This window comes from Oryctolagus cuniculus, chromosome 9 (assembly GCF_051225735.1).
Source record: "Oryctolagus cuniculus isolate XC-2025 breed Fujian yellow rabbit chromosome 9, ASM5122573v1, whole genome shotgun sequence".
NCBI lineage: Eukaryota > Metazoa > Chordata > Mammalia > Lagomorpha > Leporidae > Oryctolagus > Oryctolagus cuniculus.
This window is the reverse complement of record NC_142875.1, coordinates 64,398,958-64,426,668: the sequence shown is the minus strand read 5'-3', so window position 1 is coordinate 64,426,668 and position 27,711 is coordinate 64,398,958. Positions and strand designations below refer to the sequence as shown.

Genomic DNA, 27,711 nt, shown 5'->3' with positions numbered 1-27,711 from the left:
ATCAGCAGCTAAATGTACTTTTATAAGTTTTAAAATTAAATATTAAAGCAGGATGGGGCCAGCACTTGGCCATTTCTTCAATACTTCTTGGATTCCAGGAAATATTCATGGCTCCTTTCTAAATTCTGGCATACCTACCTCTCCTCTTTGTCTAGCCTGGTTTGTTAACTGGTTTCTGCTACTTGAAAACAAAAGAATCTTAGTACAAACACCTTTGGTGATGGTATATTGTTTATGTACTTCCTATCACTTAGTTTCAGAAAATTTTAAAGCACAGGTTACATAAAGTACATCTTATAAAAATAACTGAAGGCTTCTAGTTATGATTCTGTCACTAATTAGCAGCGCTAGTTTGCAGAAGTAAATTCACATCTCTGTGCCACAGCATCTATATAATGAAGCCATTGGAACCTGTGGGATCTTCTCTACTTGTATTTCACTACAAAAACATTGGCCTTCCTCTCCAACTGAGGGTGTTTGATTACTTCATTGGTGCTATTTGTTTGCTCTAGTACATTCTAAGGGACCCAATATAATTAAATTTTCTTTGAGCAAAAACTACAGGGAAACTGTTTCTCAGAGCAGCAGCAACAACAAAACATTAAAAAACTGCCCAAGACGTGAAAAAGGTCAAAATGCTGTTCTAGGCCGAATCTTCCTACTCTGCATTTGAACTTGAGATGTACTCTTTTTGGGACAACCGAAATGACTGAATAGCCCTTTTCACCTGCTAAGGAAATTCCTAGGTGACACAAGAGGTGAGTAAGCAGGAAGGGTGCTCACTGGCGCTGGCACTGGCACGTAAGCAATGAGATCAGGCATGTCAGGAAGTCACAGGCATCAGGATGCTAGAGGCATCCATTCCCACTCTGCACCCAGCTGAATGTGGAGGCCTTGAAGAGCTCACTGGACTCCAGGTAGAAGAGACCAAGGGTGTTAGCAGCCAAGATTTTGGGGTGATCCTCAAGACTGCAGTACTCCCCTGGTTCTTCTGTATCTCCCACCTGTGTCTACACTCTCAGGAAAAGGACAAGAGATATTCCCAGAGACGAAGTGCATTTCAAAGGTAAACCATTTTTCATTTCTAATTGTCTCCTTTCTTTACACATGAGGCAATTTCTTCACAGTTTTCTGCTGTTGCTACGCTGTGGTTCTCAGATGAAGCCTATTAATACAAGCCACTTGGCATTTTAACCAGATAGGCAAACTTCCTATCCCAGTATTAATATAGAAGTTGGTCTTTATTCAAATATGCAAATATGTTCTTATCTCTATTTACTTTTCAAGAATCTTAGGAATAAAAGATGATGATCAGATTAAAGTAACCTAACCCTTTAGGGTTAGCATTTGATGATCTCAAAGGTAATGAATGATCAGTCACATAATAATATTCAAATCAGAAATATAATGAGGTTTCAAAATGTTTATGGAGGACTAGGATTAAAAGATACTGTGCCTTTTCCATGAACATTTTGAAGGCCCCTCCTATGTTCAGTGTGCTGTGGCCGTAGCAGCCATTTGGGGAGTGAACCAACAGAAGGAAGACCTTTCTCTCTGTCTCTCTCTCACTGTCTATAACTCTACCTGTCAAATAAATACACACACACACACACACACAAAAGCTTGCTGTCTAAAGATGAACAAATTATCATTTAAATTTATAATTTCCATCTTGCAGTAAAGTAACACTTGAAACAAGGAGGGGGATGTATAAAAGTACCTAAAGCATTAGGAAACACATCCTTCTGGAAAACTCATGTCTCCTGGAGCACTGACTTATACCACACTGCTACTTTGATCAAATAGCGCTCAAGTCCACAGCAGAACTTAAGACCCCTGCATTTAGGAAGACTGCAACAGAGCTGAAGACTCAGTACTCATGAAACACTTACAGACCAGCTAATGGTATTAACTCAGCTGAATATGCTACAAATTCCATTGATTTTGTATCCTTCGTAACTCTTGGTCTCTTTCCCACGTTTAACTAGTAACAGTAGTCATCCCATATACTAGTTTAGTTCTTTATGATTTTCCAGATATTCTGAAATTATGAGACCCTCACAACGAAAGGGTAGAGATTTCAACCCCACCATTGATCCTTGAGATCAATCCCCTTTCTTGAGCTCATCCTTTTCCTTAATAGGGCACTTTTTGTTTGGTTTTGACAGGCAGAGTGGACAGTGAGAGAGACAGACAGACAGAGAGAAAGGTCTTCTTTTGCTGTTGGTTCATCCTCCAATGGCCGCTGCGGCCAGTGCGTTGTGGCCAGTATACCGCGCTGATCCGAAGGCAGGAGCCAGGTGCCTCTCCTGGTCTCCCATGCGCGTGCAGGGCCCAAGGACTTGGGCCATCCTCCACTGCACTCCCGGACCACAGCAGACAGCTGGCCTGGAAGAGGGGCAACCGGGACAGAATCTGGCGCCCTGAACGGGACTAGAACCTGGTGTGCCGACGCCGCAGGCTGAACTCACACACACACACACTCCTCACTGGGCCCACTCCCAAAGATTCTGTGTTTACTGTGTTGTGGAGCATTTGTATAACCTCCACAGATAACTTTAATTCTTTCTTTGTCTCTCTTCATCCTCCTTTACACACACACACTTCCCTCCCTCCGTTCTCCTCTCCCCTTAAATTTCATTTTCTTGTGACATGAGGGGAAGAGCTCACGGGGCTGCCTAAATATTTCATTAACTCAAAGATGACATCAATTGTAATATTCCCCATTATTCACAGTATCATTAGAAACATAAAATGCTGCCACTAAACTTTGACAAGCCAATCATTTTGACATACTTCGATTTCAGAAACATCAAGTATGAAAAAAAATGTGAAATACGCTCGAGTTCCCCGTCCCTAATTTAAAACTGCTCTACTCTGTAAATAAGAAAGCACATTTGTCCCATAAGCCACATAGCCTTTACGTCTGTTCAGGCTCCCTTCTCCCCCTGCAGACACAGAGGATGTGAAGACAGCAACAGAAGGAACAATGGGAGGGGACAGCATTGGGGAGAAGAGACCCTCTTTGGTCACTGAACACCATCATCTTCAGGCATGTCCCTCATCTTGAGATCATAGATAATGGTTATTAACTTAAAACATCTCCTTCCCTGAGATGGGAAAACTTCAATTTGCAAATGGCACTATAAAAATGAGCTCTATGCAACATTATAATTTCAGTGTTCATTTGATGGCACACACAAGTGTTCTGCTCATCTGGTTACAATAAAAATTCCCAGTGAATAATAAGGCATAGGCCACACTTAAAAGGATTATTACAAAAATTTAAAGTATGACTTCCGCTTAAAAAATTATAAAACATAAGTTTCCCTGAAACATTCACGTCCCAAAGTGCATTTAAAATATGAGTTACTATGATTTATAAGTTGTCAAGTTTACCTCTGTAGTGAAAAGCAAAGTAATGAGGAATGGAATTTTACCTGAACTTCTTGGCTAGTCTGTCATTTCAATTTGTGCTCCTTTTAACAAACAAGGCTTTCTTCTTGTCTACACTCCTCAAATGAGGCTAACAAATTGGCTAATGTAGCCAAGGTTCTTGGGCTTCTAGGAAGACTCAGTTCAACACCACAAAATATTTACACAAGTGCATTCATGAGACTGGAATGAAAGTCACTTGACCTTCAACCAGAGGTTGTGTTCAAAGAGTCCTAGCAAGGTCCAAGCACTCCACATAGTTATGAGATGCTGTGGACAGTTACCTAAGGTAGCTGACACAGTGCTTGTGTTAGTACCATATCAGCTCCAGGCAACATTTAACGAGATGAATTTTGTATTTCAAAATGAAACTGAGGTTTTGCCATTCAAATAGGATTGGAGTACAGGCCGGCGCCGCGGCTCACTAGGCTAATCCTCCACCTTGCGGCACCAGCACACCGGTTCTAGAACCCCTGGTCAGGGCGCCAGATTCTGTCCCGGTTGCCCCTCTTCCAGGCCAGCTCTCTGCTGTGGCCAGGGAATGCAGTGGAGGGTGGCCCAAGTACTTGGGCCCTGCACCCCATGGGAGACCAGAAGTACCTGGCTCCTGCCATCGGATCAGCACGGTGCGCCGGCCACAGCTCACCGGCCGCGGCGGCCATTGGAGGGTGAACCAGCGGCAAAGGAAGACCTTTCTCTCTGTCTCTCTCTCTCACTATCCACTCTGCCTGTCAAAAAATAAAGAACTGGAGTACATACAAAAATCCCTGATTCCTAAAATACGTCAATACATTCCATGGTATAATTTATTTTTATTTTTAAACAAACCACAAAGGCTAATGTAAAATATTCATAGCCGACAATAAAAATGAATGTTTCTCACATTCAATGCTATTAACAGGAGGCAGTGAAGAAGCCAGTCCCCATGTTAAAAAGAAAAAAAAAAGGGAAAGAAAAACTCAGCTTGTGAAAAGAGAGGGAAGATCAAAACACAGATCAATGACCTTGAAAATGTGAGGAAGTTCAGGACTGGAATACAGTAAAAACTAAAGGTGTTTCTCCAACTGTGGCTGCTTTTACTTTCTTTCTAAGGTCATGGGACTAATCCATTGAAAAGATAGGCACAGACACAATCAGGTGAAAACAACAAAAATCATTTGGTAGAGGCAGAAAGATAAGTACTATGTTCTTTCCAAAGGCATGAAAAGGAGTGTTTGAATTCCACGGAGGAGTGGTCTTATTAATCTTGGGGAATAATGAAATCTAATATCTTCCACTTAGGGGAGATCCCTTCCTGGTAAAATCTACTTCCTTCTATGACATGAGATCATCTCTGGCGAATATATGGAGCAAGCATCTATGATGATGATGTCCTATGTAGATAATGGTGGTGACATGGACCTCACTTCCCTATAGGAGTGGGTGGAAGAGATGGGATTTCCTCCAAACGGCCTGAAATGAGTTCAGAATAATGCATATGGTAGGACACCAGCATTACGTCATAGTGGAAGGTTCTGCCCGAATTTGGTTAGGCATTAGGCCCAACTGACTGCAGGCTAGGCTAATACCAAGGCAAGGACCTGTTTAAATTCTCAAAGTTGGCTCATGGGCTCTTTCATATGAGCAATTACAGATGTCTCAGATAAAGGTGATCAAACTCTAAAACAAGGCTAAGGTACTGAGGATCCTACTTTTCAAAATTTTGCATCCTCTGCCTGCAAAGTCAGATGAAAGCCTTAAATCTAGAGGTCAAATACATCTAGGTGAGCTAATCTTTGATGTATGGATTAAATCTTTTATGCTGAAACCTATCCATTACAGTTTCTATCTGCAGTGAAGGTGACAGTCACATAAACCAGGGATGCTTTCCTTGGTATGTGTTCTAAGCACCATTTTTATAATTGTCGGGCTAGCAAGTAAATACAAACTTAGAACTAAGAGAGGTCAACCTGCTCTTCTACTGAGGCGCATGTGTACCGTAACAGGCAGCAATGATCAACAAACCCCTGCAATGTCTGTGAACTGCAACTATGTTGCTTTAATGGGGGGCAATGTGGACCAATGCAGGTAAGGTGGGGCCTACCGGGTGCCATTTTTCAAATCGCAAACAAAAGAAAAGAACTGTGGATCTGTATCAGCTTTTACTTAGACACTAAGACAAGCCTTCATTTACACATCTGCTGCCAGGCCTAGGTGGTAAACAAATCATACATGTCAGGGGTGCAGAAGCCAAGAGCACCAGAGGGAAGAGAACGAGTAAAAGCAATCAAGGGTGAGGGGCACAGTCTGCCAAGGCAAGCCTGCAGACACAAAAGCACTCATCAGTGCCCGTTGGCAATCTGGCAGCAGAAACCAGGAGTCAGTGAGTTAGCAAGTGCAGGCTGCTCTGGAGTGAGGCTGCAAAGGCTGGCAATCCCACCTGCAGCCATCCTGCAGCGTCACTGACCCCTGGACACCCTGTGGGAGCCCAACCTCTTGCAGCAGTCCCATCAGGGCTTCCCCACTGAATCATCTAGAGAGACCAAACCAGGTGAAAGGAAGCAGACTCAGCATTACTATTATGAAGTATCCAACTGCTTTAGTTTATTTAAACAGGTAAGAAAATTCTAGCAAGACCTTCATTATTACACTACAGCTATGTTGTGTTGATTCTGTCCCATAAAGCTTGTAAAGAGATAAAATTGCTATGCCTCTGCTGATTTTCCTATTATATGATGATAATCATATGCAGTGGACCATTTGTAATGGGAACATAAGAATTCCACAAATGCGTTTCCAAAGTTGGAACCCCACCCCATCAAATCTGTATTCAGTATTTCTTCAAAAGAAAGCTACAGAAAAGACTTGATTCTAAACAACGAAAACCAACACACACGACACTGTCAGAACATAAGCGTAAATGCTTCTTAAATGCTGCAGAACCGAGAGGAAGTGTCTAAGTGCTGGCTTTGCTACTAGAAAGCTGTAAAGTCCCAGGCAAAACACCAGAAAGTCTCCAGAATGCAATTTTATCTTTGGTAAAAAGAAGTTGAATTTCATGGTTTCTAAGCAAAATCATAGCTGTAAAAATGTTACAGCTTAGTTCTTTGGTTTAAAATTAGTAGGCTTTTGAAAATCTCAATAACAGATATATATAAAACTCATATCTGTCATATTAGTAATATACTTTTTTAATATCTAAAGAAAACTGAACATTATTTAGAGAAAATAAAAGGCATCTTTAGAAAGATTTAAAGCAAGGGCCAGTGTTGTGGCATAGTGGGTTAAGCTGCCACCTGCTACGGCCACTTAGGACACCTGGAAAAATCCTGGCTCTTGGCTTCAGTCTGGCCCAGCCGTGGCTGTTGTGGCCATTTGGGGGGTGAACCAGCAGGTGAAAGATCACTCTCTCTTTCTGTCTCTCCCCCTCTCTCTCTCTCTCTAACCCTGCATTTCAAATAAATAAAAACATCTTAAAAAAAAAAAAGATTCGTTCTAATACTTCAACATACAGTTGAGAACTTTTAAAATATCTTAAATGCAATTAAACGCACACACACAAACACACACACAGTATATTATAAACTCTAAAATCTAACTCTAAGGACAAAGTAGATCCCCAGAATTATTTAGTAGAAAAGTTATAAAAAAAAAAAAAAGAGCACTGAGACAATATCCAGATTAATCACTGGGTGTTTTAGCTCTAGAAATAAAGTTCAGAACCTTAAAATGCTGTAAAAGACAAGTTACAGAAGAGGGAGGAAAAAAGGTAGGAGGAACATCACATTCACCCCGTTCTCATTGCTAAGTTAAACAACAAAGAGGTTTAGGCTTTGGTCCTCTTTTTCTCACTTTGAGAAACAAAAACTAACTCATCCATGACACTATTTTATAGTAGATATTTTGAATCTCCATCTTGCTCCTATCATCCCAAGATACACACACACACAGCTGTAGTGTCTGCTACAGTAATCCAAGTTTTTGTTCTGCTCTGAAGCAGTTCTAGGATGACATAAACTTGTGAATTTCCACAGGATATATTAAGTAAAAAAATACAAATGATTATCAAAAAGTCTAGTGGATTTTTTACCTTTAGGATAAAAAAAATAACCTTTTGCTAAAAGATGTTAGAAAAATTTCTTCTTACTTAACAAAGATCAGAATTCCATGCTAATTCGACTAAATTTAAGTGCACTGTCACAATAACAAGTCTAAATATTCTTATTTACATCTCAAAAATGACAATATCATTGTGAAGTGTGAGTTTTTATGGGGTAGGAAATTCTATATATTTACAGTTTCTTTCACTTTAGGTTTCCTATTTATGATTTACTTGGAAAAAAATGAAATTAATTCAATGTGTACTGTTTTCCAAAAGGATGACCCTTCTAGTCAATACTAAACCTGCCTGAAGAAATAATTTAAGCCATTAAACATTTGTAACTGCTTAACTGGAAAGAGGAAATTCAATTTATTCTGAGGAGCTCTCACTTCAAAGCTCTCACTGTCAAAGAACATGCATGAAAATCCTCTCCCAACAAATCCCTCCCCTGATACAGTTAAATGCAAATTCTCCCTTCCGTCTTACTCCAGAAAGCTCCTGCACACATAGCTGATGCGCCACCTGCTGCAAAGCTGAGCCGCCAGCGCAGGCGACGCTGCCAGCATTTCCATTCCCTCGCCAGCCTGGGGCTGAATAAAGGCGTGTTTGTGTGGCAGTGTTTCTTTCTAAAAAATCCCAAAGCCAAGAAGAACAAGCTGAAATAGCATCTTCCAAGATGGAGCGTAAAATAAACAGAAGAGAAAAAGAAAAGGAGTATGAAGGGAAACACAACAGCCTGGAAGATGCTGACCAAGGAAAGAACTGCAAATCCACACTGATGACCCTCAACGTTGGTGGATATTTATACATTACTCAAAAACAAACATTGACCAAGTACCCAGACACTTTCCTTGAAGGTATAGTCAATGGAAAAATCCTCTGCCCGTTTGATGCTGATGGTCATTATTTCATAGACAGGGATGGGCTCCTCTTCAGGCATGTCCTAAACTTCCTACGAAATGGAGAACTTCTATTGCCCGAAGGGTTTCGAGAAAATCAACTTCTTGCACAAGAAGCGGAATTCTTTCAGCTCAAAGGACTGGCGGAGGAAGTGAAATCCAGGTGGGAGAAAGAGCAGCTCACACCCAGGGAGACTACTTTCTTGGAAATAACAGACAACCACGATCGCTCACAAGGACTAAGAATCTTCTGTAATGCTCCTGATTTCATAACAAAAATAAAATCTCGCATTGTTCTGGTGTCCAAAAGCAGGCTGGATGGATTTCCGGAAGAGTTTTCCGTATCATCAAATATCATACAATTTAAATACTTCATTAAGTCTGAAAATGGCACTCGACTTGTACTAAAGGAAGACAACACCTTTGTCTGTACCTTGGAAACTCTTAAGTTTGAGGCTATAATGATGGCTTTGAAGTGTGGTTTTAGACTGCTAACCAGCCTGGATTGTTCCAAAGGGTCAATTGTTCACAGCGATGCACTTCATTTTATCAAGTAATTACCTGTATCACGGACAAAGGCAACAAGCATGCAGCCAGCACGCTTTGGAAAAACCTCAGCATCAAAGGTATCCCAAATAACTGTGCCCAGCCAGCTCTGTACTACAGAGCCCTGCTGCTAATCAATTACTGTGAGCTAACGGTATGTAAATTCTATCGCTAAAGATGTCCCTCTCTGGGGTATTCCTGCTGATCAGACTCATTCACCTACAATGAAAACAGTAATCTGTTTACTGTAAATAAAAACGGAATGCTTTTCCTAGTTGCTTATTTTTCCTTAAGTTGTCTTTCGATCAGAATGTCTTCGGTACTTGCACAACAAACAAGCATGTACATCTTAAATCGTTGATTTAAATAAATGGTAATATAATATTGTAAGGGGCCATATGATTTAAAATCTTTTCTCCTTACAGGAAAAATATACAAAGAAACTGAACTGGTAAAACTAACCACTGAGAGCCTAACAGATGGGCAGATCTACCTAAAACAAACCTATAGCTAAACAAAATGGACTGTAATAAAGTATTAAAGCTATTGATTTGATTTTTATGAGCAGGCACCAAGAGCCTATTCACAGTTCCTGTATTTCATAGTAGGATTAAGGCTGCATTGATATTTTGCTGGAAACTCCTAGAGAACTGCTTGATGATAATAAAAAAATAAAAGCACTGCTAGCTTCTTTGTTTATAGTAATCATTGTAATTAAGAAGTTACATGTGTCGCTTCAAAAATAAATAATGCCACTTGATGATTTTTGCACAATAACTATTAATGTAGTCGAGACTATAGTAACCCTGGCAGCTCCTGCAAGTGACAAATATCAGCAAATCCATTTGTTTGCAGGCTGGGCTCCAACAGAGCATGGATAACTTAGCCTCAATAGACTATGTGGTATGAGAGTAATACCAGAGTTCCTTTGCAGAATGACCCTAAATATTTGTTTATTTCTCCATCTCAAAAATATTAAATGAACATCACTAAAAAATTGAAAAACTTTATTCTGTAATGATTTTTAATATGAAATCTCAGACTCACTGAGCTAATGTTAGACAAAGTACTATTAAAAATTAAGTTCTACATACAACTGTCTGAAGAAAACAATCTACAAACTTAATGTGAATGCATTTTTTTTTCCCTCCACAAAGAACAGCTATACTATCTCTATGCCACCTATTCTTTGGCTTCTAAGAACAAATTACATTGCAAATTTGCTCCTTTAAAATCAAACCATTAAAACTGGTAACTGTATCTTGGTTTTATTAAACTTCAAAAACAGATTTCTGAAAATCCTCACTGAGGTTAAATTAGCACATGTTATTAAGTCTGGTCACTCATAAAAACTTAGACTACATAAGTAAAGTCAATATTTACTCCCAGAACTGTAACTGACTTGCAGTTACAACACCTTAGGTAAACATAAAAACTGGCAGAACACACTAAATAAACCTTTTAAAATCTATTATACAAAAAGGTTCTTGAAAAAGTTCATATTAAAAATAAACTGGCAAGCGCCGCGGCTCAATAGGCTAATCCTCCACCTAGCGGTGCCGGCACACCGGGTTCTAGTCCCGGTCGGGGCGCTGGATTCTTTCCCGGTTGCCCCTCTTCCAGGCCAGCTCTCTGCTGTGGTCAGGGAGTGCAGGGGAGGATGGCCCAAGTCCTTGGGCCCTGCACCCCATGGGAGACCAGGAGAAGCACCTGGCTCCTGCCTTCGGATCAGCGTGGTATGCCAGCCGCAGCGCGCCAGCAGTGGTGGCCATTGGAGGGTGAACCAACGGCAAAAGGAAGACCTTTCTTTCTGTCTCTCTCACTGTCCACTCTGCCTGTCAAAAAAAAAAAAAAAAAAAAGAAAAAAGAAAAAAAGAAAAAAAAAAGAAAAAAGAAAAAGAAAACAATAAACTCCACATCAATGACACAATCATCCTTTATGCAAACTAAGCTGAGAATGTTTATATGAAAGCATCCAATTATCTCTTAGAACTTCAAATGGCTTAATCAGGACTTAAAGGAACCATAAAAATAGGATGATTTATGCCAGCAATCACTGTAGTTGAGCTGCTTATAAACCCCTCCAGCTTGTGAGTTGACTTTTCCTTGGCATTTGGACTTTGGTGATGAAAAAAATGGCAGTGATTTAATGTCAAAGCAAAGTTTTCTCTAACAAGATTTCATTACAGATAATAAAACTAGCCCTGACATATCTTTTAATAGGCAATATACCTGAACATCTTATCTTATGTATTTAACTATGTATGCATTTATTATCTTACATATTTAACTCCTTATCAAGCTTCTGAGAAATCACAATATTCTGAAACAATAATCTAGAAGGAAATTTTGACTAGATTTATAACTCTTAACCTTTTAATAAATATACTCACTTTAATTAAAGGTTAATTTACCTGGACTTACACATTTGAGTACTTAAATATTATGCTATGAGTGTATAGAAGATGCCTAGTTTTTATTTTTAGTTATTTCTAATAATATTTAGAAATATCTTCAAGAAACACCAGAAATCATACAAAATGTCAATTACAGTGTCAGAGTGAAGCCTTCACAATATTTTTGCTTGAAGTCATTGAAGAATTTCTCAAATCCTTTCTCCTAAGCAAATATTGTTCCAAAGAACAAATCACCAAGTGATTCTCTACTTTTTCTTTTCCAAAAGGTAATAAAGAAGTAAGCTAACTATAGCTGCCAGGAGCCAAACATCTAGCTCTTATATGTGAAATCCCACACAACGACTGGCACCGTCCTTAAAATATGAAAAATAAAAACATGGCTGATGGCTGTTACTACATTTTTAAAATGCATATGGCACTGTGCAGAACATAAGAGGCACTTAGGAGACTTTTCAAATAACACAAGGAAGACAACTGCTATCCCAAACTGCAGATGATAATACTGAACAAGTCTGCTCAGCTTGTTTGTTTTAAACACATTATATTTCAAATACTACTTGTAAGATAGTAATGAAAGGTAACATTTATTAAATCTGTCTACTATGTGCCAGATACCATGCTACAAGTACACATTATCTGAAATAGCCCTGAGAAAGGCACTATTATTCTTTCCTTTTTAGAGAGAAAGAAACAGAAATTCAGAAGACTAAATAACCTGCCCAAGATCACACAGTTAAGAAGTGAAACCAGGGTTTGAAAGCCAGGTATAACAATTCCAGTACCAGAACCACTATGTACCTCTAACACTTAATACCTCACAGAAAAACAGGCATTCCCCAGGTAGATGTTCAAGAGAGAATACCAAAATACAGGTCTCCCTTGCTTGATACAATTCCAGAGTGCATGAATTCCGAAAATGTTGAGTGAACAACTGAATTCTGGAAGAGCAAATAATGTTTTTAATGTCGTGCTATGTCATTTAAGGAACAAGAAGTGAATCATCTACCTCACAAATTTGTCTGTTGATGAATCTAGATTTTCACATTCACAGTTTGCTGAAAAAGAAGTTAACTTTGTGTGACTTGTACAATCCACAGAGCTAATATATTATGAGAAAAAACATGGCACAGTGAAACAAAGGGTTCTGGAATCAGACTTAAGTTTAAATTCCATTACAGGGGCTGGCCCTATGGTGTAATAAGTTAAGCCTCTGCCTACCATGCCAGCATCACATATGGGCACTGGTTCGAGTCCCGGGTGCTCCACTTCCAATCCAGCCTTCTGCTAAGGCATGGGAAAGTAGTAGAAGACGGCCCAAATGCTTGGACCCCCACACCCACAAGGGAGACCCAGAAGAAACTCCTGTCTCCTGATTGGCCAAGCTCCAGCCATTGCAGCTATCTGGGGAGTGAACCAGAGGATGGAAGATCTCTCTCTCTGTAACTCTACCACTCAGATAAATAAATCTTTAAAAAATAAACAAATTCCATTACAGTTCACCAACTTGCTTACATGATCATAAGAAAGACCCTTAACTCTTTAGAATCTCCATATCTTCATAGGAAAATGGGAATAGTGATTATTGCAAAGAGCTTCTGTAAGGCTTAAATTTGATTCTGAATTGTATATGAAGTGCTTCCCAAAATAAGTCTTCAATAAAAGCACTGATTGTTCTCCTACCTAGTACAAAGGTATCATCATGACATGAACATAAATAATGGGCACAAAAATGCACAATATATTAATTGGGCTTTCTACTTAGTCATGAACAAAATGGAGAACTTTCAACAAATAATGTTTAATTCTGTAATGAAATATTGTAGATACCTTAAATTGAGTAAGGCAAAGAGTTTTAATTATAGTTTTAATTTTAATAGTTTAAAAATCCATATGATGTGGCCAGCGCTGTGGCATTGAAGGTTAAGCCTCCACCTGCAGCATCAAATCCCATATGGGCACTGGTTCGAGTCCCAGCTGCTCCACTTTTGATTAAGCTCCCTGCTAGTGTGCCTGGGAAAGCAATGAAAGATGGTCCAAGTCTCCCACATGGGAGACCCAGATAAAGCTCCTTGGCTTCTGGCTTCAGCCTGGCCCAGTCCTGGCTGTTGAAGCCATTTGGGGAGTGAACCAGGGAATGGAAGATCTCTCTCTCTCTCTCTCTTTACCTTTCAAATAAATAAACAATCTTTAAAAAAAGAAAACACATATGATGAGTTTCCTTTTATTTTCTAGCTTCATGTTAAAATGTACAACAAAATAAACATAGCCACTATTTTATCAGCCATTTAAAATCTGTCAGGTGTAATACATGTGATAAAGCAATCTTAAAGATATGCTTATCTGCCGGCGCCGCGGCTCACTAGGCTAATCCTCCACCTAGCGGCGCCGGCACACCGGGTTCTAGTCCCGGTCGGGGCGCCGGATTCTGTCCCGGTTGCCCCCCTTCCAGGCCAGCCCTCTGCTGTGGCCAGGGAGTGCAGTGGAGGATGGCCCAGGTCCTTGGGCCCTGCACCCCATGGGAGACCAGGAAAAAGCACCTGGCTCCTGGCTCCTGCCATCGGATCAGCGCGGTGCGCCGGCCGCAGCGCGCTGGCCGCGGCGGCCATTGGAGGGTGAACCAATGGCAAAGGAAGACCTTTCTCTCTGTCTCTCTCTCTCACTGTCCACTCTGCCTGTCAAAAAAAAAAAAAAAAAAAAGAAAAAGAAAAAGATATGCTTATCTAAGAAATTATGACTAAATACCTTAAACTGCAATGGTGGCAGAGTCAAAGTTAAAATTTTAGCATCTGAATATATTTATCCTTACTACTAAAGAAGATGATGTAATATGGAATACCCAAAAAGGCATGCAGCTTAGAAATTACTTGTATTTAGCTTTGAAAACAATAATACCTTCTTTTTTAGTAAGCTTATCTTCTTAATCATACTGTGTTTAAGCCAATATTAAAATTATTTTGCTTCTGTCAACAAACACCAAGGGAATAATGATAAAGAAACATGTGCTAAATAGAGAGAAATATCTAAGATGAAATCAGAAATATGCCTGGTATAATTTATAAATAAGTGATTATATTCCTACTTAGTCTCCTGATGAAAATACACAATGTTTCAAGTTTACATCAGACAAAAAAGTCACTACCATGTATCTTATAAATTGCTAATAAGTCATCCATAATAAATTAAGTTTTATAATAATGCCAAAAGTTAAGCATTATTTTTTTTTATTTATTTACTTTTTGACAGGCAGAGTGGACAGTGAGAGAGAGAGACAGAGAGAAAGGTCTTCCTTTGCCGTTGGTTCACCCTCCAATGGCCGCCGCGGCCGGCGTACCGCGCTGATCCGATGGCAGGAGCCAGGAGCCAGGTGCTTTTCCTGGTCTCCCATGGGGTGCAGGGCCCAAGCACCTGGGCCATCCTCCACTGCACTCCCTGGCCACAGCAGAGGGCTGGCCTGGAAGAGGGGCAACCGGGACAGAATCCGGCGCCCCGACCGGGACTAGAACCCGGTGTGCCGGCGCCGCTAGGCGGAGGATTAGCCTATTGAGCCGCGGCGCCGGCAGCATTATTTTTTAAAGATTTATCTACTTATCTGAAAAGCAGAGGTACAGAGAGGCAAAGGCAGAGAGAGAGAGAGAGAGAGAGAGAGAGAGTGTGTGTCTTCCATCCACCAGTTCACTCCCCAGATGGCTGCAATGGCCAGAGCTAGGCAGATCCGAAACCAGGTGCCAGGAGCTTCCTCAGGGTCTCCCACGTAGGTACAGGGGCCCAAGGACTTGAGCCATCTTCTACTGCTTTCTCAGGCCACAGCAGAGAGCTAGATCAGAGGTGATGCAGCACACAAAATGGATGCCAGCACTGCAGGTGGTGGCTTTACCCACTATGCCACAGTGCCGGTCCCAAGTAAGCATTTTGTACAAAAAATATGGAAGCCCTAGTTAATAAAACCACTAGAAATTTTGGATAAAAGTAAACTGAATATTGGCCAGCGCCACGGCTCACTAGGCTAATCCTCCGCCTGCGGCGCCGGCACATCAGGTTCTAGTCCCGGTTGGGGCACCGGATTCTGTCCCGATTGCTCCTCTTCCAGTCCAGCTCTCTGCTGTGGCCTCGGAAGGCAGTGGAGAATGGCCCAAGTGCTTGGGCCCTGCACCCACATGGGAGACCAAGAGGAAGCACCTGGCTCTGGCTTCAGATTGGCGCAGCGCGCTGGCCATAGTGGCCATTTGGGGGGGTGAACCAATGGAAGGAAGACCTTTCTCTCTGTTCTCTCTCTCTCACTGTCTAACTCTGCCTGTCAAAAAAAAAAAAAAAAAAAGTAAATTGAATATTAAAGAATGACACCATTGGAACACATCCATTTATTACATGTTAAAAACCCATTCCCTATCATAAAACCAAACATAGTTACTTTAATAGTGTGGCAGGTTTTTTCTAAGCACACAAGTCTAGAGTATTTGGTTAGACTTAAAAGTCTGATTAGTAATTTTTTTTTTATTAAAGATCTAGTTAACTTTTGAAAATTCCTTTTTGAAAACAGGTCTGATTTTTCAAAACTATTTCTGATTACTGTCTTCTAGGATAATTAGTACACACTTTTCTATATTACTGTGTAAACCCAAGCAAATCTACTAATTTATTCTTAATTACACCCCATTGATTCTGCTGGGACCCTGAAACCCTTATGACAGACCAGGATGGAGTTCCTGGCTCCTTGGTTTGGCCTAACCCAGACCTGGCTGCTGCAGCCATGTGAGGAGAGAATCAATAGATCTCTCTGTCACTCTGTCTTTCAAATCAACCAATTAATCTTAAAAACAAAAATATGCATCAAGCAGTGGTTTTCTGAGACTTAACAACTCTACTGTTAAATTAAGTATAACTAATGAAGTAAAAGGTTAAATCCTATTCTAGAAACTACCTGCTTTCCAACATGGGAATAATTCCACCTACCTACCTTTTTCCTGCCAAGAAATCTACAATTTTCAGTTTTGGGTATTATTTTAAAAAGATCACTCTCCTGGACAAGTATGAGTATGATACGATCTGAAGAGTTAAGCATGAGTGCTGGTGATCCGACCCGTAGCTAAGGAGATAAGACGTGCCTGGCATTTGTTGAGGTGTAACTCTGTACCAAGTCCTTACATGATTACTGAATCTCTTCTTTTTTTTTTTAAATAGAGATTTATTTATTTATTTATTTGAAAGGCAGAGTTACAGAGAGGTCTTTCATCCACTGGTTTACTCCCCAAATGGCCACTATGGCTGGAGCTGAGCTGAGCTGAAGCCAGGAACTTCTTCCAGGTCTCTCACACAGGTGCAAAGGCCCAAGGACTTAGATCACTTTCCAATGCTTTCCCAGGTGAATCAGCAGAAGCGAGATCAGAAGTGGAGTAGCCGGGACTTGAACCGGTGCCCATATGGGATGCCATCAGTGCAGATAGCAGCTTTACCCGCTATGCCACAGCGTCGGCCCCTGGCTCTCCTTTAAAGTCCCCAACACACAGCATTCTCAGGAGGTCTTCGTGTAGAGACTGCTCTCTACTTACCCAATACACATTCGCCCCTTCGTGGTTAGAAACCAAACCCTGATTTCACAACGGCAAAGGTACCCAAATTAAACCTATACATTTTAGTGTTCTGTGGCTGCTAGCTGTTGCCAAGTTACCATGTATATATTTTTTTAAATCAGGGGAGAGCGCAAACGCAGACCCCAATACCACAAATTATGCAGCTGAGTTTCCCACATATGGGGAAATCGCAGGGGTCAGCACTTTCACAGTGCAATGGAAGAGCCTTGCCCTGGGAAAACCAGCTGCGAGATCATACTATAGTCTTTAGGATATGCTAGTATAAAGAGTTACAAAGCTGGCTGAGCCCCTCTCCTTCCCCTGGCCTCCATCCTGCTGCCCGAGATGCAGATTTGAACTAGAGCAGTGTCTCTGGATCGCTACTAGCCCACGACAACAAAGCGAGCTGATAGCCATGGGAAGTACCCAACTGGTCCTCGGAACTTCCTTTACAAAGAAAACTGTGCTTCAGTCATTTCAGTTAGAGATGTCTCCTAGAACAGTATATCCCACACACAGAGGTGGGCAGTATCAGAATCCCGATTTTGCAGATAAAAGAAATAGAGACCCACAGATTAAGTAACCAGCCCAAAGTCGCACAGAGAAACCTTTCCAGAGCCCAGCTCTTACCCACTGTATCACACTTTCAACTAGACTGGGGAACTGAGTAAGACTCAGCAGAGAAGGAGACCTTGAAAATGGGCAAGATGATGTTGCAGGAAGCTCAGCACCTGCACTCGTTAGTCTGGGCACAAACAGCTAGCTTAAGATAACAGAACAAACAGGTAACGTAGAGGGAATTGAGCCTGCCTGGTGAGTGTGCTGAAAGGAAAACCATGAGCACAGCCCATTTCTGAGACCTGTGGAGACACAAACACAAAGGGGAAAAGGGAGACCGGTAGATGAGGGACAGGAAATCTATCCAGGAAAGACGCCTCTGTAAGCCGGCCAGATTCTTCTCATGCATATACAGAATCATTACTGGATTAAATCCAGGAGAATGTCTACCAACTGGGAATAACTAACACACTGATTTCTAAAAATGAACTACAATTCTTCCAGGGAATATCTAAGGGGAATAAAGGAAACATTTTCAGGCAAATGAGAAGAGGAAAGGTATTTATATATTAAGTAGGCCAAGGAACTTCTTCATAGGTGTCGGAGTACAATGAAATCTTGTATGGCCCCTACTTGGGGGGGGGGGGGTAGAGGAAGGCTATGGGGAGGGTATAATTTTATTTTCCTACCACATCAAGAATTAAAAAAAAATACTTAAGATCCCAAAACATCTTCAATGCTTCATGTTTTTTAGTCATCTGGGAAGGAGTGAAGTAGGATTACTGAGAAAGAGAAATGTAGCCTTAGCAACTGAATGGGTAGAAACTGGAAGAGAGACATGGCAATTTCTTAAAAATAGTAAGTTATGAATGAAGTAATGGTTACAAGCAGAGCCACCTCCAGGCAGAGGGAGGGATCTAAGGCTTTAACCAGTGGGGCAGGCATTGGTTCTCTATGTAGCTAGCATTATTATCCCATTTTCCAAATTAATACACATATGGTCAATAATTCAAACAACTAGGCAGTTACTCCAATAATATGACAATAGAACATCAAGAAAAGCTACAGCTTGATTTTGTACACACAAGCTGAAATACTGATGCCTGAAAGTCATGAGCTATTTAAAACAACAACACCAACAAAACAGACTACAAGTGACCCAAAAGATGCTGGCTTATATAACCGAAATATGATGATCCCTTAAAGCAGGGGTAGGGAGCGTTCTCTCTGCCAAGACCATTTGGATATTTTGAACATCATTTGTGGGCCATACAAATCATCAACTTAAAAATTAACCTGCTGTAGATTTATCGAATTTCAAGTCTTGCCTGCAGTTACCTTGGCATAAAACCAGACCAATGATTCTGCAGACCTTATACAGCCCACAGGCTACGCATTCCCCATCCCTGCAGGCAACACCCACATATCTGCAGGTTAAAAACTTTATTTTTATATTTACTTCTGAATATTTACTGTTTTTGTATTACACAGCTTTGCAAGACAAGGTGTGAAACTATGGTTTAAAACCTTTTTTTGGTCAGCTACCTAGCAAACATTTGTTCATAAATCCTTAAAAGACTCAAATCACAAAAATACACCCAGAAAAATTGTCCATTGGAAACACAAAATATTTTAAAACCGGAAAGATTATTAAATGAAAGATATCAACTAGGACCAATATAGGTAAACAGCTCTGAACACTGCATTGAAACCCATGCATCTTTTAGTAGCTACTTCCATTGTATTAGGATATGAGTAGACAGAAAAATGTTTGTATTCTAATGCACTCAAAGAAGATATCTGACAGTTTAGTTCCTACCAATCTTTTAAAAACCAAATAGCAAAGTATAGCATCAATGGTAGTCAATCTTGCTGAATGGAACAAACACCCAATTAAAGTTAATAGCACCATCTCTGCCTTAACATTAAATGCTAGATTGTTTTTAAATTTTATTGTAATGTGATACAGCAGCAATTCATCTTCTTAGATTCCTACTTTAAAAATATATTTACATTGGACATTCATTTTTAATCCTCCACTTTGGGGGTGGTTTGTTACACAACAATAAATTACTGAAACAATGCATCAAGTCCTGGTGGAAGCACGCATAAACCCTCTCTGGAAGGAAAAGGTTTCCTTGAAAGTCACATATTAGTCCTATAAATAATTTTACAAATACAATGTGAAAAACACTTCCATAAAACTAGATTCTGAGGGTAGGCATTTGGCAGAGCAGCTTAAGGCACTGTTGAGACTCTCTCACTCTGTCGCTCCCCCATTTGCAGAGGAACGACACCGGACCCTGCGCTGTTCTTTTCGCCCAGCCCTTCCCGGGTTTGCTGCTGTCCCCCCATTCACGGAAGAACGACGCCGTCCGGGGTTTGCTGCCGCCCACCCCCCACCCCACCCCCGCCACCGTGGAGGGGCAGCACACCACCGGCCGACTCTCTCAGGGGTTCCCCAGATGTTCCCCAGATGTTCCCTGGTGCATGTTGTCTCTCTCCTCCTTTATAGTCCTCTTCCACCAATCCCAACTCTCCTGCCCACACGCCGAGCATGCTGCTCTCCTCCAATCAGGAGCAGGATCAGCTCCTGCAGCTCATCAGTGGAACTGGTGAGGCAGCTGTGTAGAAGTTGTTTGCTGTCTCTCAGCGCCATATTGTGGGAGAGCAGATGCATAGAATTAGTCCTAGCAGTTCCAGTAATTTAGTCTAGTCTTGGTTGCTCCCCACACACTCCTTATCAGAGTGTCAAGAGCATGTCGCCTCTACTCCACTTCTCAACCAGCTTCCTACTAATACACATACCAGCAAGATGATAGCTCAAGTACCTGAGTCTCAACCACCCATGTGGGAGACCCAAGTGGAGCTCCTGGTTCCTGGCTCTTGCAGGCACTTGAGAATTGAGCCAAGAGATGGAAGATCTCCATCTTTAAAGCAAAATGAAAATAAATAAAACAATTTTTTTAAAAAAGAAACTAGAATCTGAGGCGGGCACTCAGCACAGTGTTCAAGACACTGCTTGAGACACCTGCCCCGGCTCTTCTTCCATCAGTCCCTACCAATGCGTACCCTGAGGTAACAGGTGATTGCTGATGTATCCCTTTAACCCACAAAAGAGACCCAGATGCAGTTCTGGAATCTGGGCTGCTGGCTTCAGTTTGGCTCCATCCTGGCTATATAGGCATTTGGGGAGTGAATCAGCAGATGGAAGATATATGTCTATGTCCATCTGTCTCTCTGTCTCTGAAAGTGTGTCAAATAAATGAAACTTAAAACCTTCTCTCTCTCTGTAACTCTGTCACATAAATAAATATGTTTAAAAAAAAAAAAAAAGAAACCATAAAAGACTTTAGGAACTGGCATTGTGGAATAGCAGGTAGAGCCGCTGCCTACAACTCAGACATCCCAGATGGGTGCTGGTTCAAATCCTGGGCGCTCCACTTCTGATCCAGCTCTCTGCTAATGTGCCTGAGAAAGCAGCAGAGGGTGGTCCAAGCGCTTGGGCCCCTGAACCCATGTGGGAAACCCGAAGAAGCTCCAGGATCCTAGCTTCAGCCTGGCACAGCCCACGTCTTTGTGGCCATTTTAGGAGTGAACCAGTGGATGAAAGATTCTCTCTCTCTCTCTCTCTCTGTAACTCTGCCTTTCAAATCAATCAAAAAAAAAAAAAAAAAAAACTTAAAAAAAGACTCCAGAGATTAGAATTCTCAGATATAGACCAATATAAAACAACTAGAACCTGAATAAAAACAATAAACAGAGGTGTGCATTTAGCCGGAGTTAAGACACTAGTTTTAAGATGGCTCCATTTCAGTGTTGAGAACCTGAGTTTGTTTCTTGGCTCAAGTTCCTGCCAGCCACCTGAGAGACCTGGATTGTTTCCAGCTTCCAGGTTCAGCTCAGCCAGGCTGATGCTGGCATCAGAGAGAAGTAAACCAGTTGATGGAAGAGTAAATGTGTTTCTGTTCTCAATCTTCCATTACTGTAACTCAAATAAATAAATATGAAAAATATTAAGAAAAGTAAATAAAAGACATAATTTCTACAGGGAAAACTGTCATAAACTCAAAAAAGGAAAATAGAACATTTAAAAATTTAAAAAGTTATAATTTAAGTCTCACTGGATGAACTAAATATCAGAGTGGACACAAGTGATGACTCCATTAGTGAGCTGGAATGTGTAATAGTTGACAGTACATATTTGAAAATATGTGTTTTAATCAGAATGTTGGAGGGAAAAATCAATGAAATGGAATATTTAAAACGATGGTGTCTAAAACTTTCTATGACTGAAGGAAGTTAGCAAGCCACAGGCTCAAGAAGTTCAATGCAGGGCTGGCTATGTAACACAATGAGCTAAGCTGCCACCTGCAATTTCAGCATCCCTTATCAGAGCGCTAGTTCAAGTCCTGGTTGCTCCCATTTTGATCCAGCTCCCTGTCAATGTGCCAGGGAAAGCAGTGGAGGACAGCTCAAATGTTTGGGTCCCTGCCACCTATGTGGGGAAGGAAGGAACTCTGGGTTCCTGGCTTTGGACTGGACCAAGCCTGATTGTTGCAGCAATTTGGGGAGTGAACCAGCAGATGCGATGATATCTCTCTCTCTATCACTCTGCCTTTCATCTAAATTTAATAAATCTTAAAAACTAAAAATCTCAATGAATTCCAAGCAACTTAAATAAAGAGAAATCCAAAAATAGGCATAAAGGGGGAAAATTTTAAATAGCTACAGGAAATAGAAAAGACACATTACCTTCAAAGCAGCAGCAATGAAACTAACAGCAGAACTCTCCATGCCCAAACCACTGAAGGCTATGGACTGTCTCCAGCTAATAACAGACTACCCTTTTACTAGGTCTCACAGATATTCCAAGAATAAAAACCTCTTGTTATGCTTCTGTATTCTTTTCCTGAAAGTTCCCCTATTTTAAGTGCCAGTTTTTTAGGACATTGCCACACATGCGCAGAGTGAACCCAGAGCAGGGCTGGGTAGGTCCTGCGGCCTGGGCACCTGCAGAAGGAGAACTGAAGCCTCTGCCTTCAGGACTGGCCTTCCCAGGCCTGCTGGCACATTAGCTTTTTCTTACCTGATTTATGTAGCTTTTCCCCACCCCTAATGGAGAAGGAGATTTGAGACATATTTCTCCTGCTTCCTTACTTGTGAATAATAATAATGGCCTTTCTTTCCTCAAAAGTCGAGCCTCACAAAACTTGACCAGGTAAACAGAGACCTAAAGGAAAATACCTGTTCACAAACAACTCTATATCTAACAAAAATAGCAATGATCAGTGATCAGGAATGGAAATAAAATTATTAGACATCCTTTAGACATAAGAAAAATAGGTGGCAAATTATGACAGTAAGTTCAACAATGCAGATGAGAGGAAAGAATTTCGGAAAATTAAAACTGACACAGGAATATACAGGAAACTCAAACAGTCTTAGAAAAAAGGAACTTTCTCCATGTCAAGAGCTGTGAAGGATCTGAGATTTCACTCTACTTATTAGCCTGCCTTAGTTTCACAATACACTGAATAGAAGACATAAACTTGTGGGTCAGGGAAAAAAAGACTTTATTAGTCACAGCAAAGCAGGTGGCACGAGTTTCATATTTTTAACAGTTCATTTTGCCCCTTTAAAGTCTCCATGGGAGTGATGGGAGTGAGGCAGAGCAGTACAGATGGCTGCTGTGGCCACAGTGGGTTTCTAACAGCTGAGCAATATCAAATCTTGGAAAGCCCCAATCCTATAAAGGGGCTAAAAAGCAAATTTGCCCAGTCTTTGCCCCGTAGGAAGACTCTATTTCTATTTTCTAAGGTGGCTATTAAACTATTCTTGAAAAGATAGTCTGGAAAAAAAAAGATAGTCTGGGACAAAAGCTGGCAGAAGACATGTAGAAACTCCAGAGAATTGTCCCCTAACACTCCATAAAAAAATAAAAATCAGCACACAAAGAAAATCTCATGGCCAGTTAGACTAACCAGTGAATTCTGCTCAACAGTTAGGACAGAACCAAAGACAGTCTTACATAAATTCATCGGGATAACAGAATAAGAGAGCAATTCCCAACCTGACTTTATGAGGCCAGTGCAACACTCATACCAAAATAAGGAAAAATGAATCAGTAACTGTAACAGCCAGTCTGAAGAGACCCATGCTTCAGCAGAAACTCTATACACAGCAAGGCTGGCACCATACTCATACAGCAGAGAAAAAAGATGGCCTAAAAGGTGCATTAGAGGGGGTGCTGCAGCTTATTTGGCCCTCCTGCCACCAAAGTGGGAAAATCTAAGGAAGCTCCTGGCTCCTGGTTTCAGCCTGCCCCATCCCCGACTTGCAGCCATTTGGGGAGTAAACTGCTTATGGAATCACTCTCTCTCTCTCACACACACACACAAACACACACATACACACGTGCTCTCTCTGTCTCTCCACCCTTCCTGTAACTCTTTCATATAAATGAAACAAATCTTTAAACACACACACACACAATTTCTCTCCGTTCTCTATTATTTCTTTCTATACCTATTTATCTCTATGATGCACGGTTTGGAATCACCAAATAGTAACTGCTTATTTCTTGGTGGGGGAACTCTGGGTGATTCAAATGTTTCCACTGCTATATTCTTTCATATTAAGCACCTCTTTTTGTAGAAAAATAACACCATTATCTATTTTAAAAGGCAATATAATACAAATACTATATTCTTAAAATTACAAAAGTTTAAAAATTAAAGATGTATGTATACAGAAAGATGTGTTAATGGATCAGAAGACTTGCATTGGTAAGAAGGGAATACTCTCCAAACTAACCTATGGATTCCATACAACCCCTACCAAAACCCCAGATGGTCTCTGTGCAGAAACTCACAAGGTGATCCTAAAACCTAAAAGGAAATTTAAGGGACCCTGGGTAGCCAAACATGAAAAAGATGAAGGACTCGTGTTTCTCAGTTTCCAAACATACTAAACAAAGTTACAGTTTCAAGGCTATATTCACATACGGACAGGCATACACAGCGGTGGAACAAACTTGAGAGCACATAAATAACTTTTTTGAAAAGATAAACTTATTTATTTGAAAGGCAGTGTGACAGAGATATCTTTCACTGCTGGTTCACTCTCCAAGGGGCTGCAATAGCCATGCTGACGCCAGGAACCCCCGCTGGGTTTCCCACACAGGTGGCAGGAACTCAAGTACTTGCGTCACCATTTACTGCTTTCCAGGTGCATTAGCAGGGAGCTGGGTTGGAAGCAAAGCAGCTGAGACTCAAATCAGCACACCTATCTGGACTGCAGGTGTCCCGAGCAGCAGCTTAACCTACTGTACCACAATGTCCTGTCCTTCTTAAATAACTTCTGATCAATTATTTCTCAACATGGTGCCAAGATTATTCAATGGGGAAAGAACAACCTCTTCAACTAATATTGGGACAACCGGATTGCCACCTGGAAAGAATGAAGTTGGACTCTTCCTTCACCCACATTCAAAATTTACTCAAATTGAGCATAACCTAAATGAAAAGAACTAAGTCTACAAAAAAAAAAAAAAAATCCACAAAACTCTTTAGAAGAAAATACAGCATATATGTACATTACCTTGAGTTAGGCAAAACCTTTTCAAATGAGATATTAAAAGTACAAGCAACTAAAGAAAAAATAGGTGCATTGGATTTCATCAAAATTTAAAGTTTCATACTTCAAAGAATACCATCCAGAAAGTGGAAAAGAAAATCTACAGAATGGGAGAAGATATTTGAAAATCATGTATCTGGTAAGGAATCGGATACACATAGAACTCTTACAACTCAGTTATCAAAAGACAACAATTTAACTATGGGCAAAGGCTTTAGAATGGGCATTTGTCCAAAGAAAGAGCAAAGGCCAACAAGCACATGAAAAGATGCTCAACATTATTATCCACCAGGGAAATGCAAATCAAAACCAACCACCACGAAATGCCACTTCACACACACTAGGATGGCTGTAGTTAAAGACAGACAATAACAAGTACTGGTTAAGGACATGGAGAAAGTGGGACCCTCATAAATGCTGATAGGTATGAAAAATGTTGCAAATGGTTTGAAAATAGTCAGGCAGTTCCTCAAAAAGTTAAACACAGCTACTGTATTATCTAGCATCCCATCCCTTGGCATATACTGACTACAAATTAAAAACATAAATTTACACAGAAACTTGTAAACAAATATTCTTAGTAACATTATTCATAACAGCCAAAAATGAGAAATAATCCATATGTTCATCAACTGGTGAACAGAATAATAAACTATGATATATCCATACAATATACTAGTACTTAGCAATAAAGAAGAATGAAGTATTAATATATGATACAATATGGATGACCCCTGGATATATCATGTTACGGTAACAAGTGGCATTACAAAAGACCAAATAGTATGTGACTCCATTTATATTAACTGTCCATAGAGATAAATCAATAAAGCTAGAAAGCCAGAAAATAAAGCTAGAAGATTCTGTCTTTGTATCAACAAAGATATAATATTTTGAAGGCATTATAACAGAAACACGCCTTTTCATTTAAAACATCATTAAACAATATAAGCCTTAGTTACAGATGAAACAGGGAATTGTGAAAAATCCTCAAATTCAATTGCATAGACAAATGATAGTAGGGAGACTTCATTTTGTAGCTAATTATTATTTTACATTACTATTATTTTAAATGGACAAGAGCAATCCTCCAGGAAATGAGAAGCATTTGAGAACCGTACTTGAATATATACTTACTCGTACAGATGCAGTGATCAAACTGGGATATGCTTTAAAATTCCCAGCGGTGGATAAATAAGGAGAATTTGGCCTTTTATTGTTAACTTTGGAAGCTGAATAACAGAGCATATGGAGGTTCATATATTATTCTCTCTACTATGTTTTAATTAAGTACCACACTTCCAGATGAATAATTATTAATAATAATACAAAATTAGCTTTTCAAAGTTATCTATTGTTCTACAGAAATGCTGTATCAAATGATCTGCAAAAATCTGACTTCTTTAACAGTTAAAACAGCACTACAGTATCCTCCAAAATAAGGCACGCCACATTAAAATGGAAATTCTTACTAACCTATATCAACTATGTATCATCCAACCAGAACTAACACAGATGAAATATGTTTCTTACTATTTATAAAACATTATTATACCCATGAATCAATCTAGTCAATTGGCAAAACATGAACCAAACCAATTAAAAACTAGCTGCAAATGAGGGCTAATAATTAACACAACTCAAACTAAAACAGAATTTTAAATACTTAAAGCTAATTCTTTTCACTGAAGAGTAACTGCTGGGCTGGTGTTGGGGTGTAATGGGTTAAGAAGCTACCTATACTGCAGGCATCTCACATGGGTACCAGTTAGGGTCCAGGCTACTCCATTTCCACTCCAGCTCCCTGCTAATGCACCTGGGAAAGCAGTGGAGGATAGCTCAAGCCCTTGCGCCCTGCACCCATGTGAGAGACCCAGATGAAGCTCCTGGTTCCGGCTTCTGCTTAGTCCAGCCCCAGCCATTGTGGCCATCTGGGGAGTGGATCAGTGATGGAAGATCTTTCTCTGTCTCTCTCTCTGCAACTCTTCCTTTCAAATAAATTTTAAAAAAAATTTTTTTAAAAAGAGTATCTGTAAGAAACAATCGTAAAATGTGTAATCCTTCAAAAAAAGTATTTAAAGCAAATTAGATTTCAGAATCACACATTTTCAAGTGCAAAGGAATCACAGGTTCTGTGAGTTATTTGAAAAAAAAAAATAATGAGATAGTACTGGAAAATAGTCATGATTAGTGAATGAGGCACTTACTGGCTAGAACGAACAAAGAAAGTAATTGTCTTTTGAAAAATACCATGTCCAAATGTGTCACAGGTTGGAAATGATTTTCTGGACTCCAAGACAAACAATACAATGATAAATTCTAAATGTATATATAGCATTTATGACTATGTGAAAATCAGCTTCAAAATGATACTGAGTTGGTCTCCTTTGAGAACATGGCAGCCCTCTCAAAAAGGCTGAGTGCCTCCAGAATTGAGCAGCTGATAAATCCAGGGCATTAAATATTACCCTCTCCTGTCTTGTGATACTGCTCTGAACCACAGCCCTGGCCTCAAGGGCTATGAGGCTGCAGCCGGTTTTCGAGACTCACCATGTACTTTTCCCCCAAGA

At 40.3% G+C, this 27,711-nt stretch overlaps 2 protein-coding genes and 1 pseudogene across 4 annotated transcripts in view; 1 reads left to right on the top strand and 2 right to left on the bottom strand.

Moving 5' to 3' along the window:
* GTF2F2 (general transcription factor IIF subunit 2) overlaps positions 1-27,711 on the bottom strand; it is a 135,384-nt gene that overhangs the window by 60,477 nt on the left and 47,196 nt on the right. The window lies entirely within an intron of this gene.
* On the top strand, positions 834-9,646 carry KCTD4 (potassium channel tetramerization domain containing 4). Of its 3 annotated transcripts, none has more exons than XM_002712961.6 (2): positions 834-1,066; positions 8,008-9,646. In XM_002712961.6, exon 2 carries the CDS (start codon positions 8,193-8,195, stop codon positions 8,970-8,972), a length of 780 nt encoding a protein of 259 aa, XP_002713007.1. In that variant the 5' UTR covers positions 834-1,066; positions 8,008-8,192; the 3' UTR covers positions 8,973-9,646. The 3 variants fall into 3 exon arrangements, with proteins under 3 accessions (XP_002713007.1, XP_051706003.1, XP_051706004.1); XM_051850043.3 differs by having other exon boundaries at positions 860-1,066; positions 7,793-9,646; XM_051850044.3 differs by having other exon boundaries at positions 916-1,066; positions 7,728-9,646.
* Positions 17,065-17,205, bottom strand: LOC127492233 (U1 spliceosomal RNA; annotated as a pseudogene).